The following is a 13,464-nucleotide window of genomic DNA, read 5'->3' as shown; positions in this document are numbered from 1 at the left end:
AAGAGGAAAAGGTAGAGGGAAAAAGCTGCAGCACACAGCTAGTTCCCAAGAGCAGAAGTCCTCCCCTGCGTCCGGTAAGTCCACAGCATGATGCTGGGGCTGCTCAGGCGGTGAAATTCAGCGCACAGTGGGCTCTCTCACAGGTGGATCCCTGGGTTCTTCAAACAGTGTCTCAGGGGTACAGGCTGAAATTCGAGACGTCTCCCCCCCGCCGTTTCCTAAAATCTGCCTTACCGGCAACTCCCTCTGCCAGGGAGGCAGTGTTGGTGGCTATCCAAAAAACTGTATTCACAGCAAGTGATTATCAAGGTACCCCTCCTTCAACAGGAAAAGGGTTACTTTTCCACAATGTTTGTGGTACCGAAACCGGACGGTTCGGTGAGACCCATCTTAAATTTAAAATCCTTGAACACATATAACAAAAGATTCAAGTTCAAGATGGAATGGCTCAGGGCGATTATTGCGAACCTGGACGAGGGGGATTACAGGGTCTCTCTGGACATCAAGGATACTTACCTGCATGTCCCCATTTGCCCTCCTCACCAGGAGTACCTCAAGGTTGTGGTACAGGACGGTCACTATCAGTTCCAGACGCTGCCGTTTGGATTATCCACGGCACCGAGGGTCTTTACCAGGGTAATGACCGAAATTATGATACTCCTTCGCAAGAAGGGAGTTTAATTATCCCGTACTTGGACGATCTCCTGATAAAGGCGAGCTCCAAGGAACAGTTGGTAAGGGGGTAGCACTTTCTCGGGAAGTGCTGCAACAGCAGGGCTGGATTCTCAATTCCAAAGTCACAGCTGGTCCCGACGACACGTCTTCTGTTCCTGGGAATGATTCTGGAAACAGACCAGAAAAAAGTGTTTCTTCCAATGGAAAAAGCAGAGGAGTTGTCATCTCTAGTCAGAAACCTCCTAAGACCGGGACAGGTGTCGGTACATCAATGCACACGAGTCCTGGGAAAAATGGTAGCTTCGTACGAAGCAATTCCATTAGGAAAGTTCCACGCAAGGAATTTCCAGTGGGACCTGTTGGACAAATGGTCCGGGTCCCATCTCCAGATAAAGCAGCGGATAACCCGGTCGGCAAGAACCAGGGTGTCGCTGCGGTGGTGGCTGCAGAGGGCTCATCTACAAGAGAGCCACAGATTCGGAATACAGGACTGGGTCCTGGTGACCACGGATGCCAGCCTTCGGGGCTGGGGTGCAGTCACACAGGGAGTGAAATTCCAAGGACTGTGGTCAAAACAGGAGATTTCACTTCACATAAATTTTCTGGAGCTAAGAGCCATTTACAAGGCCCTAACCCAAACAAGGCCCCTGCTTCAAAACCAGCCGTACTGATCCAATCAGACAACATCACGGTGCTCGCCCATGTAAACAGGCAGGGCGGCACAAGAAGCAGGAGGGCAATGGCAGAAGCCACAAGGATTCCCCGTTGGGCGGAAAATCATGTGGTAGCACTGGCAGCAGTGTTCATTCCGGGAGTGGACAACTGGGAAGCAGCCTTCCGCAGCAGACTCCACCCGGGAGAATAGGGACTTCATCCAGAAGTCTTCCAAATGCTGGTAAACCGTTGGAAAAGACCACAGGTGGACATGATGGCGTCCCGCCTCAATAAAAAGATATTGCGCCAGGTCAAGAGAACCTCAGGCGATCGCTGTGGACGCTCTAGTGACACCACGGGTGTACCAGTCGGTTTATGTGTTCCCTCCTCTCCCTCTCATACCCAAGGTTCTGAGGATAATAAGAAAAAGAGGAGTAAGAACTATACTCATTGTTCCGGATTGGCCAAGAAGGGCTTGGTACCAGGAACTTCAAGAGATGATCTCAGAGGACCCATGGCCTCTGCCACTCAGACAGGATCTGCGGCAGCAGGGGCCCTGTCTGTTAAAAGACTTACCGTGGCTGCGTTGACGGCATGGCGGTTGAACGCCGGATCCTGAGTGAAAAAGGCATTCCGGAGGAAGTCATTCTTATCCTGATCAAAGCCAGGAAGGATGTCAGCCTGAAGTTCAGACGTTGTAAGGGAGTGCTGCATATTCAGCCCCTTTTTGTGCCCCAGTGGCACCTTGGGATCCCAATGTGGTTTCGGAGTTCCTGGAATCACATTGTTTTGAGCCACTTAAAACCGTGGATTTGAAATATCTCACATGAAAAGTGGTCATGTGTTGGCTCTGGCTTCGGCCAGGCATGTGTCAGAATTGGCGGCTTTGTCATGAAAAAGCCCTTACCTGACTTTCCATATGGATAGGGCAGAGTTGAGGACTCGTCCTCACTTTCTCCCGAAGGTGGTATCAGTCTTTCACTTGAACCAACCTGTTGTGGTGCCTGCGGCTACTAGGGACTTGGAGGATTCCAAGTTACTGGACGTAGTCAGGGCCCTGAAAATTTATATTTCCAGGACGGCTGGAGTCAGGAAAACTGACTCGCTGTTTATCCTGGATGCACCCAACAAGCTGGGTGCTCCTGCTTCTAAGCAGACTAAACGCGCTGGATTTGTAGCACTATTCAGCTTGCGCATTCTGCGGTGGACTACCGCAGCCTAAATCTGTAAAAGCCCATTCCACAAGTAAGGTGGGCTCATCTTGGGCGGCTGCCCGAGGGGTCTCGGCTTTACAACTTGGCCGAGCTGCTATTTGGTCAGGGGCAAACACGTTTGCAAAATTCTAAAAAATTGATACCCTGGCTGTGGAGGACCTTGAGTTCTCTCATTTGGTGCTGCAGAGTCATCCGCACTCTCCCGCCCGTTTGGGAGCTTTGGTATAATCCCCATGGTCCTTACGGAGTTCCCAGCATCCACTAGGACGTCAGAGAAAATAAGATTTTACTCACCGGTAAATCTATTTCTCGTAGTCCGTAGTGGATGCTGGGCGCCCATCCCAAGTGCGGATTGTCTGCAATACTTGTACAAAGTTATTGTTACAAATATCGGGTTGTTATGGCAAGCCATCTGTTCAGAGGCTCCATTTGTTATCATACTGTTAACCGGGGTTCCTATCACGAGTTATACGGTGTGATTGGTGTGGCTGGTATGAGTCTTACCCGGGATTCAAAATCCTTCCTTATTGTGTCAGCTCTTCCGGGCACAGTGTCCTAACTGAGGCTTGGAGGAGGGTCATAGGGGGAGGAGCCAGTGCACACCAGGTAGTCCTAAATCTTTCTTTAGATGTGCCCAGTCTCCTGCGGAGCCGTCTATTCCCCATGGTCCTTACGGAGTTCCCAGCATCCACTACGGACTACGAGAAATAGATTTACCGGTGAGTAAAATCTTATTTTTTTTTTAGAGCGTTAATCATTTACAAGGCAAAACCAAGTAGATACTGCTTTTTAAAATCATCATCGTTTTAATAATATGTGCAGACTTGCCGAAATATTGCTAGATCTGGCATCTTGCAGGCTGTTACATATAGACTGCATCCGGAAAGTATTCACAGCGCTTCACTTTTTCCACATTTTGTTATATTACAGCCTTATTCTACACTGGAATAAATTCATTTGTACATAAAAATGGTTTTAGCACACCCTTTTGTATCAGTTTGTTTGTACATTTGCTGTTTGTAACTTGTTGGTGATTAAAAAATACTGGGTATCACTAAAACATAGAAATGTTAATTTTTAATGCTTTTTTTGTGTTTTTTATTCCTTGCAGTCAGAATTTGCTGTGTGATGTAACGATAGTGGCAGAAGATGTGGAGATAGCAGCTCACAAGGTTGTGCTGGCAGCATGCAGTCCCTACTTCCATGCCATGTTTACAGGTACACACACTCTGGGTTCCTATATCTTCTATATATCACACTGCTGGTGCAGGACTCTACAGCTGTGGGATGCTTAATCATAATTTGTGAATGTTATTCATATTACTTTCTTTTTATTAAAATAAAGTCATGATACAGTAGTTGAGAAACTCATGGTAAATTGTATTTCCAGAAGAAAGGCCAACTTTTATATATGGGCTAGCTTTTCCTCAAGATGTTTTCCTCTTTATATGACGGATGAAATTGGCTTCCTGTGCTGAACAAACCAGGGTGTGGTGGCTGTGTTTGCTTTTTTCTAGACTTGCTGTTGGCTGTGACAGGAAAATGTAGGAAAAATCTGGACAACTCTAATTTTTATTACTCAGCAGTTTGTGTGTATCATGTAGGCAGTTTTATGTTTCGTGTCCTCGCCTTTTTCTGGTGGTTGTTTGAAGAGTAGTTGCAAGACAAACATACTGTAGCAGCATTTTGTATTCCATGTTATGTTCTCACAATCATAGAAATAATGTTCCATGTTTACAATGCTTCACATTTTAACATTAAAGTTTATTGAGGGTGGAGGGGAAGTAAATATTGCTAATCTGTATCTACCTTTTTTGAGCACTTCATGTTTTATTTATGTTACAGCTCTTCATGGATAGAAGTTTTCTTTTCTGTTCTGATTAATCAGAGGGGAAGACTCAGGGGGGCTATTCAATTGTTTTAGCGTGCATTGTCCCGCCAGATCATCTGTCACTGTAGATGTGGTGATATGCAATTGTTGTTCCAATGCACCCTAATAGACTGGGTTTAGCCGCATAAAACAGCTACACCCATCTAAACTAATGGGAACCATATTGTAACCGTATACCCTGCTATTGATTTGAGTTTCAGGTAGTTGACTGTTTCGACACCTTATTATAGTCCGCCACTGCCACAACCTCATTCATTTGTAATGAATTAAAAACAAGCATTGCAGTTTGCTTTGGCATTACAAGTGATACATATTAATGATTTGGTTTTAATATTTCTCTGACGTCCTAGTGGATGCTGGGAACTCCGAAAGGACCATGGGGAATAGCGGCTCCGCAGGAGACTGGGCACAACTAAAGAAAGCTTTTAGGCAACCTGGTGTGCACTGGCTCCTCCCACTATGACCTTCCTCCAAGCCTCAGTTAGATTTTGTGCCCGGCCGAGGTTGGATGCACACTAGGGGCTCTCCTGAGCTTCTAAAAAGAAAGTATATAATTAGGTTTTTTATTTTACAGTGAGACCTGCTGGCAACAGGCTCACTGCAGCGAGGGACTAAGGGGAGAAGAAGCGAACCTACCTGCTTGCAGCTAGCTTGGGCTTCTTAGGCTACTGGACACCATTAGCTCCAGAGGGATCGACCGCATGGAACTGGCCTTGGTGTTCGGTCCCGGAGCCGCGCCGCCGTCCCCCTTACAGAGCCAGAAGCAAGAAGAGGTCCGGAAAATCGGCGGCAGAAGACATCAGTCTTCACCAAGGTAGCGCACAGCACTGCAGCTGTGCGCCATTGCTCCTCATACACACTTCACACTCCGGTCACTGAGGGTGCAGGGCGCTAGGGGGGGGCGCCCTGAGCAGCAATAAAAACACCTTGGCTGGCAAAAATACCACAATATATAGCCCCAGAGGCTATATATGTGATAATTACCCCTGCCAGAATCCATAAAAAAGCGGGAGAAAAGTCCGCGAAAAAGGGGGGGAGCTATCTCCTTCAGCACACTGGCGCCATTTCTCCCTCACAGCTCCGCTGGAAGGAAGCTCCCTGGCTCTCCCCTGCAGTCTACACTACAGAAAAGGGTAAAAAAGAGAGTGGGGGCACTAAATTTAGGCGCAGTATATATAACAGCAGCTATAGGGGACATAATTCAGTTAGTCCCTGCATTATATAGCGCTCTGGTGTGTGCTGGCATACTCTCACTCTGTCTCCCCAAAGGGCTTTTGTGGGTCCTGTCCTCTGTTAGAGCATTCCCTGTGTGTGTGCGGTGTGTCGGTACGGCTGTGTAGACATGTTTGATGAGGATAATGATGTGGAGGCGGAGCAGATGCCTATAGAAGGGATGTCACCCCCTGCGGGGCAGACACCTGAGTGGATGGACTTATGGAAGGAATTGCGTGCACGTGTCGACTCCTTACACAAAAAATTTGACGACATGCCAAATGCAGGACAGCCGGCTTCTCAGCTCGTGCCTGTCCAGGCGTCTCAAAGGCCATCGGGGGCTCTAAAACGCCCGCTACCTCAGATGGCAGACGCGGATGTCGACACGGATACTGACACCAGTGTCGACGACGATGAGTCTAGTCTAATGTCCACTAAGGCCATTCGTTGCATGATTGAAGCAATGAAAGAGGTGTTACAAATTTCTGATATAAACCCAGGTACCACTAAAAAGGGTATTATGTTTGGGGAGAAAAAACTACCCGTAGTTTTTCCCCCATCAGAAGAATTAAATGAAGTGTGTGAAGAAGCGTGGGCTTTCCCTCATAAAAGATTGGTAATCTCTAAGAAGTTACTAATGGCGTTCCCTTTCCCACCAGAGGATAGGTCACGTTGGGAGACACCCCCTAGGGTGGATAAAGCGCTCACACGTTTGTCTAAAAAGGTGGCACTACCGTCTCCGGATACGGCCGCCCTCAAGGAACCTGCTGATAGAAAGCAGGAGGCGATCCTGAAGTCTGTATATACACACTCAGGCATTATACTTAGACCAGCTATTGCGTCAGCATGGATGTGCAGTGCTGCCGCTGCGTGGTCAGATTCCCTGTCAGAAAATATTGACACCCTAGACAGGGACACTATTCTGCTAACCATAGAGCATATAAAAGACTCAGTCTTATACATGAGAGATGCACAGAGGGAGATCTGCCGGCTGGCATCTAAAATAAGTGCATTGTCCATTTCTGCTAGGAGAGGCTTATGGACTCGCCAGTGGACAGGGGATGCAGATTCAAAAAGGCACATGGAAGTTTTGCCTTATAAGGGTGAGGAGTTATTTGGGGATGGTCTCTCGGACCTAGTTTCCACAGCAACTGCTGGGAAGTCAGCATTTTTACCCCATGTTCCCTCACAGCCTAAAAAGGCGCCGTTTTATCAGGTACAGTCCTTTCGGACTCAGAAAAACAGGCGTGGAAAAGGCGGGTCCTTTCTGTCCAGAGGCAGAGGTAGGGGAAAAAGGCTGCAACAAACAGCAGGTTCCCAGGAGCAAAAGTCCTCCCCCGCTTCTTCCAAGTCCGCCGCATGACGGTGGGGCTCCACAGGCGGAGCCAGGTACGGTGGGGGGCCGCCTCAAAAATTTCAGCGATCAGTGGGCTCGCTCACAGGTGGATCCCTGGATCCTGCAAATAGTATCTCAAGGGTACAAACTGGAATTCGAGGCGTCTCCACCCCACCGGTTCCTAAAATCTGCCTTGCCGATTACTCCTTCAGACAGGGAGGCTGTGCTAGCGGCAATTCACAAGCTGTATTCCCAGCAGGTGATAATCAAGGTGCCCCTACTTCAACAAGGACGGGGTTACTATTCCACACTGTTTGTGGTACCGAAACCGGACGGTTCGGTGAGACCCATTTTAAATTTGAAATCCTTGAACACATACATAAAAAAATTCAAGTTCAAGATGGAATCGCTCAGGGCGGTTATTGCAAGCCTGGACGAGGGGGATTACATGGTATCCCTGGACATCAAGGATGCTTACCTGCATGTCCCCATTTACCATCCTCACCAGGAGTACCTCAGATTTGTGGTACAGGATTGCCATTACCAATTCCAGACGCTGCCGTTTGGACTCTCCACGGCACCGAGGGTGTTTACCAAGGTAATGGCGGAAATGATGATACTCCTTCGAAGAAAGGGAGTTTTAATTATCCCGTACTTGGACGATCTCCTAATAAAGGCGAAGTCCAAGGAGCAGTTGTTGGTGGGAGTAGCACTATCTCAGGAGGTGCTACACCAGCACGGTTGGATTCTGAATATTCCAAAATCACAGCTGGTTCCGACGACACGTCTACTGTTCCTGGGTATGATTCTGGATACAGTCCAGAAAAAAGTGTTTCTCCCGGAGGAGAAAGCCAAGGAGCTGTCATCTCTAGTCAGAGACCTCCTGAAACCAAAACAGGTATCGGTGCATCACTGCACGCGGGTCCTGGGAAAGATGGTGGCTTCTTACGAAGCAATTCCTTTCGGCAGGTTCCATGCCAGAATCTTTCAGTGGGACCTGTTGGACCAATGGTCCGGATCGCATCTTCAGATGCATCGCCTAATAACCCTGTCTCCAAGAACCAGGGTGTCTCTGCTGTGGTGGCTGCAGAGTGCTCATCTTCTAGAGGGCCGCAGATTCGGCATACAGGACTGGGTCCTGGTGACCACGGATGCCAGCCTTCGAGGCTGGGGGGCAGTCACACAGGGAAGAAACTTCCAAGGACTATGGTCGAGTCAGGAGACTTCCCTACACATAAATATTCTGGAACTAAGGGCCATTTACAATGCCCTAAGTCAGGCAAAATCCCTGCTTCTACACCAGCCGGTACTGATCCAGTCAGACAACATCACGGCAGTCGCCCATGTAAATCTACAGGGCGGCACAAGAAGCAGGATGGCAATGGCAGAAGCCACAAGGATTCTCCGATGGGCGGAAAATCACGTACTAGCACTGTCAGCAGTGTTCATTCCGGGAGTGGACAACTGGGAAGCAGACTTTCTCAGCAGGCACGACCTCCACCCGGGAGAGTGGGGACTTCATCCAGAAGTCTTCACGCTGATTGTAAATCGATGGGAACGGCCACAGGTGGACATGATGGCGTCCCGCCTAAACAAAAAACTAGAGAGATATTGCGCCAGGTCAAGGGACCCTCAGGCGATAGCTGTGGACGCTCTAGTGACACCGTGGGTGTACCAGTCAGTTTATGTGTTCCCTCCTCTGCCTCTCATACCAAGGGTACTGAGAATAATAAGAAAACGAGGAGTAAGAACAATACTCGTGGTTCCGGATTGGCCAAGACGAGCGTGGTACCCGGAACTTCAAGAGATGATCTCAGAGGACCCATGGCCTCTGCCGCTCAGACAGGACCTGCTGCAGCAGGGGCCCTGTCTGTTCCAAGACTTACCGCGGCTGCGTTTGACGGCATGGCGGTTGAACGCCGGATCCTGAAGGAAAAGGGCATTCCGGAGGAAGTCATTCCTACGCTGATTAAGGCCAGGAAAGATGTAACTGCAAAGCATTATCACCGCATATGGCGGAAATATGTTGCTTGGTGTGAGGCCAAAAAGGCCCCAACAGAGGAATTTCAACTAGGTCGATTTCTGCATTTCCTACAAGCAGGAGTGACTATGGGCCTGAAATTAGGCTCCATTAAGGTACAGATCTCGGCTCTGTTGATTTTCTTCCAGAAAGAACTAGCTTCACTACCTGAAGTTCAGACGTTTGTGAAAGGAGTGCTGCATATTCAGCCCCCGTTTGTGCCTCCAGTGGCACCTTGGGATCTCAACGTGGTGTTGAGTTTCTTAAAATCACATTGGTTTGAGCCACTTAAAACCGTGGATCTAAAATATCTCACGTGGAAAGTGGTCATGTTATTGGCCTTGGCTTCAGCCAGGCGTGTGTCAGAATTGGCAGCTTTGTCATGTAAAGGCCCTTATCTGATTTTCCATATGGATAGGGCGGAATTGAGGACTCGTCCCCAGTTTCTCCCTAAGGTGGTATCAGCTTTTCACTTGAACCAGCCTATTGTGGTGCCTGCGGCTACTAGGGACTTGGAGGATTCCAAGTTACTGGACGTAGTCAGGGCCTTGAAAATTTATGTTTCCAGGACGGCTAGAGTCAGGAAAACTGACGCGCTATTTATCCTGTATGCACCCAACAAACTGGGTGCTCCTGCTTCTAAGCAGACTATTGCTCGCTGGATTTGTAGCATAATTCAGCTGGCGCATTCTGCGGCTGGACTGCCGCATCCTAAGTCAGTAAAAGCCCATTCCACAAGGAAGGTGGGCTCATCTTGGGCGGCTGCCCGAGGGGTCTCGGCTTTACAACTTTGCCGAGCTGCTACTTGGTCAGGGGCAAACACGTTTGCTAAATTCTACAAATTTGATACCCTGGCTGAGGAGGACCTTGAGTTCTCTCATTCGGTGCTGCAGAGTCATCCGCACTCTCCCGCCCGTTTGGGAGCTTTGGTATTATCCTCATGGTCCTTTCGGAGTTCCCAGCATCCACTAGGACGTCAGAGAAAATAAGATTTTACTCACCGGTAAATCTATTTCTCGTAGTCCGTAGTGGATGCTGGGCGCCCATCCCAAGTGCGGATTGTCTGCAATACTTGTACATAGTTATTGTTAACTAAAGGGTTATTGTTGAGCCATCTGTTGAGAGGCTCAGTTGTTTTCATACTGTTAAACTGGGTATAGTATCACGAGTTATACGGTGTGATTGGTGTGGCTGGTAGGAGTCTTACCCGGGATTCAAAATCCTTCCTTATTATGTCAGCTTGTCCGGGCACAGTGTCCTAACTGAGGCTTGGAGGAGGGTCATAGTGGGAGGAGCCAGTGCACACCAGGTGACCTAAAAGCTTTCTTTAGTTGTGCCCAGTCTCCTGCGGAGCCGCTATTCCCCATGGTCCTTTCGGAGTTCCCAGCATCCACTACGGACTACGAGAAATAGATTTACCGGTGAGTAAAATCTTATTTTACATTGGGTGAGACGTTGTACTACTTGGACTATATGATGGCAACAGAATTGCCCAGTGATAAAATGATTTTGTTCCTGCTACATCTGTATTTGTATTTGCTATCCCTACTATAGTATGGGCGGTATTCAATTATTTCCGCCCCCACCTGCACCTGTTCGCACCCGCCGGCAGCTATTCAGTAGTTTCTGACAACGGGTGCCATATCATAATTTCAGTTCTATACCCCCGGGGGTGGCGAGCTGAAATGCACAACAAGCGACCTGTTTGGGCACCCAAACAGGGCATTTCGCAATCATGCTCATTAGTTTAGTCAAGTTTAGCCCCTTTACACGGCTAAACCCGACTGCTATAAAACAGATCAATTGATTATTGCCCCATGATCTCCCGTCACTTTAGACGGGAGATCGGGTTTAACATATCAATTGACTGTCACCCTATATATTTTAGGGTAATTCATGGTGGATACACTCATTAAAAGCAAATGGACCTGCACTATATAGAGAAATGCCTAGTGTTCGATTTTCAATGTGGCAGAATGATTACACCATGCTTGTATTTAAAATATAAAAGTTTAATATTAGCGCTAATGTGGCCACTCCCCCGGTGCTGGGGCTGTCATCATGTGCCACTTCCGTGCATTCCCGGCCCTGATTGCGGCTGTCAGCACCTTTTTCCATGCAGGCCCGGACCCCAAGCCACACCCCACAGGAGACTTGGCAGAGAGTCCCAAATTCTGCTGGGAGCAGAAGCTCTGGAAACACCTCTGACTGCCGCAGCAGCCCCAGCACTACTTCATAACCTTGCTGATCCCACCGCTTCTTTTCTGTCCTCACAGCCTGCATGTCTCCTCTCAATTGGCTAGTTCTTTGTTCTCTCTGCTGGGGGGGCTACAAATGGGTCTGTCCAATTACTTTGTGGGGCTCTAAAGGGGCGTGTGTTGTCCGATGGGCATGACAGGAGCGTAAGTTGCGATCTGATGGCATGTTGGACTAAGGGGGACCTGAGGAGGCATCTAGGGGTGGTCTGTTGGTATAGGGGCATTTGGGGCGTTAAATGGGAAAGAGTTAAATATTACATATACAGTTGTGTTCCATACATTAGTGCCCACAACTCACAACATGCTACATATCTGTAGCGACGCATTGAAACCAAATTTCTCTATCGTCCTAAGTGGATGCTGGGGTTCCTGAAAGGACCATGGGGAATAGCGGCTCCGCAGGAGACAGGGCACAAAAAAGTAAAGCTTTACTAGGTCAGGTGGTGTGCACTGGCTCCTCCCCCTATGACCCTCCTCCAGACTCCAGTTAGATTTTGTGCCCGAACGAGAAGGGTGCAATCTAGGTGGCTCTCCTAAAGAGCTGCTTAGAGAAAGTTTAGTTTAGGTTTTTTTCTTTACAGTGAGTCCTGCTGGCAACAGGATCACTGCAACGTGGGACTTAGGGGGAAAGTAGTAAACTCACCTGCATGCAGAGTGGATTTGCTGCTTGGCTACTGGACACCATTAGCTCCAGAGGGATCGAACACAGGCCCAGCCGTGGAGTCCGGTCCCGGAGCCGCGCCGCCGACCCCCTTGCAGATGCTGAAGCGTGAAGAGGTCCGGAAACCGGCGGCTGAAGACTCCTCAGTCTTCATAAGGTAGCGCACAGCACTGCAGCTGTGCGCCATTTTCCTCTCAGCACACTTCACTGGGCAGTCACTGAGGGTGCAGAGCGCTGGGGGGGGGCGCTCTGAGAGGCAAATATAAACCTTATACAAGGCTAAAAATACCTCACATATAGCCCATAGGGGCTATATGGAGATATTTAACCCCTGCCTGACTGGAAAAATAGCGGGAGAAGAACCCGCCGAAAAAGGGGCGGGGCCTATCTCCTCAGCACACGGCGCCATTTTCTGTCACAGCTCCGCTGGTCAGAACGGCTCCCAGGTCTCTCCCCTGCACTGCACTACAGAAACAGGGTAAAACAGAGAGGGGGGGCACATTAATGGCTATATATATATATATTAAAGCAGCTATAAGGGAGCACTTAATATAAGGATATCCCTTGTATATATAGCGCTTTGTGGTGTGTGCTGGCAGACTCTCCCTCTGTCTCCCCAAAAGGGCTAGTGGGTCCTGTCTTCATTAGAGCATTCCCTGTGAGTTTGCGGTGTGTGTCGGTACGTGGTGTCGACATGTATGAGGACGATATTGGTGTGGAGGCGGAGCAATTGCCAAATATGCAGATGTCACCCCCCAGGGGGTCGACACCAGAATGGATGCCTTTATTTGTGGAATTACGTGATGGTTTATCTTCCCTTAAACAGTCAGTTGAGGACATGAGGCGGCCGGACAATCAATTAATGCCTGTCCAGGCGCCTCAAACACCGTCAGGGGCTGTAAAACGCCCTTTGCCTCAGTCGGTCGACACAGACCCAGACACGGGCACTGATTCCAGTGACGACGGTAGAAATTCAAACGTATTTTCCAGTAGGGCCACACGTTATATGATTTTGGCAATGAAGGAGACGTTACATTTAGCTGATACTACAGATACCGTAAAACAGGGTATTATGTATGGTGTGAAAAAAACTACAAACAGTTTTTCCTGAATCAGAAGAATTAAATGACGTGTGTGATGAAGCGTGGGTTGCTCCTGATAAAAAGTTGATAATTTCAAAAAAGTTATTGGCATTATACCCTTTCCCGCCAGAGGTTAGGGCGCGCTGGGAAACACCCCCTAAGGTGGACAAGGCGCTCACACGCTTATCCAAACAAGTGGCGTTACCCTCTCCTGAGACGGCCGCACTTAAGGATCCATCAGATAGAAAGATGGAAGTTATTCAAAAGAATATATACACACATGCAGGTGTTATACTACGACCAGCTATAGCAACTGCCTGGATGTGCAGTGCTGGAGTAGTTTGGTCAGAATCCCTGATTGAAAATATTGATACCCTAGATAGGGACAATGTTTTACTGTCGTTAGAACAAATAAAGGATGCATTTATCTATATGCGTGATGCACAGAGGGATATTTGCAC

The 13,464-nt window shown here is 48.5% G+C and overlaps 1 protein-coding gene across 2 annotated transcripts in view; it reads left to right on the top strand.

Moving 5' to 3' along the window:
* The window catches only part of KLHL2 (kelch like family member 2), a 312,617-nt gene that overhangs the window by 57,792 nt on the left and 241,361 nt on the right, over positions 1-13,464 (top strand). Inside the window, exon 3 of one of the 2 annotated variants that reach the window (XM_063920431.1) lies at positions 3,655-3,761. The exons of the other annotated variant lie outside the window; for it this stretch is intronic. Coding sequence (XP_063776501.1) covers positions 3,655-3,761 — 107 coding nt within the window. The remainder of the gene's footprint in view (positions 1-3,654; positions 3,762-13,464) is intronic. 2 annotated transcript variants of the gene reach the window in all.

The sequence above is a fragment of the Pseudophryne corroboree genome, chromosome 1 (genome assembly GCF_028390025.1).
Source record: "Pseudophryne corroboree isolate aPseCor3 chromosome 1, aPseCor3.hap2, whole genome shotgun sequence".
NCBI classification, from domain to species: domain Eukaryota; kingdom Metazoa; phylum Chordata; class Amphibia; order Anura; family Myobatrachidae; genus Pseudophryne; species Pseudophryne corroboree.
Note: the sequence above shows the minus strand (reverse complement) of the source record. Positions and strands in the feature narration are given on the sequence as shown.